Consider the following 344-nt stretch of genomic DNA (forward strand, 5'->3'; position numbering starts at 1 on the left):
ATTTCAATTCTCTGTGTGTATGTGCTGTACATGTGGAAGAATTGACAATAAAGCAGACTTGACTTGACTTGACCTCATATGTATTATGTTAAGACATTCATTTTTAACATGCTATGAGATGATGGAGGACTCTGAAAGCAGATGAATCTGCAGGACTTTACCTCTGTCTGAGATCTTCTTGAGCTCCTCTTGGCAGAAATCTTCCAGTTTGTCTCTCAGCTGATGGACAGATTCTCTCAGAGCATCAGAAGGGACGAGAGAACTGAAGGGATCATCATTTACATCTGTAGATTCAGGAGGTGCTGAGAGAGACTGGAAACTCTACAGAAAACAGAAATCAAAAC

The 344-nt window shown here is 40.4% G+C and overlaps 2 protein-coding genes across 2 annotated transcripts in view; both read right to left on the minus strand.

Annotated features, from left to right (window-relative positions):
• The window catches only part of LOC107680168 (E3 SUMO-protein ligase RanBP2-like), a 14,286-nt gene that overhangs the window by 12,854 nt on the left and 1,088 nt on the right, over window positions 1-344 (minus strand). Inside the window, exon 2 of the mRNA XM_016475954.1 lies at window positions 162-321. The gene's annotated coding sequence lies outside the window, so the exon portion shown is untranslated. The remainder of the gene's footprint in view (window positions 1-161; window positions 322-344) is intronic.
• LOC107680158 (probable E3 ubiquitin-protein ligase TRIM8) overlaps window positions 112-344 on the minus strand; it is a 2,415-nt gene continuing 2,182 nt past the window's right edge. The window contains exon 3 of the mRNA XM_016475941.1: window positions 112-321. Within this exon, the coding sequence (XP_016331427.1) occupies window positions 112-321 (210 nt within the window). The remainder of the gene's footprint in view (window positions 322-344) is intronic.

Source organism: Sinocyclocheilus anshuiensis, unplaced genomic scaffold (genome assembly GCF_001515605.1).
Source record: "Sinocyclocheilus anshuiensis isolate Anshui unplaced genomic scaffold, SAMN03320099.WGS_v1.1 scaffold1202, whole genome shotgun sequence".
Classification (NCBI taxonomy): Eukaryota; Metazoa; Chordata; class Actinopteri; order Cypriniformes; family Cyprinidae; genus Sinocyclocheilus; species Sinocyclocheilus anshuiensis.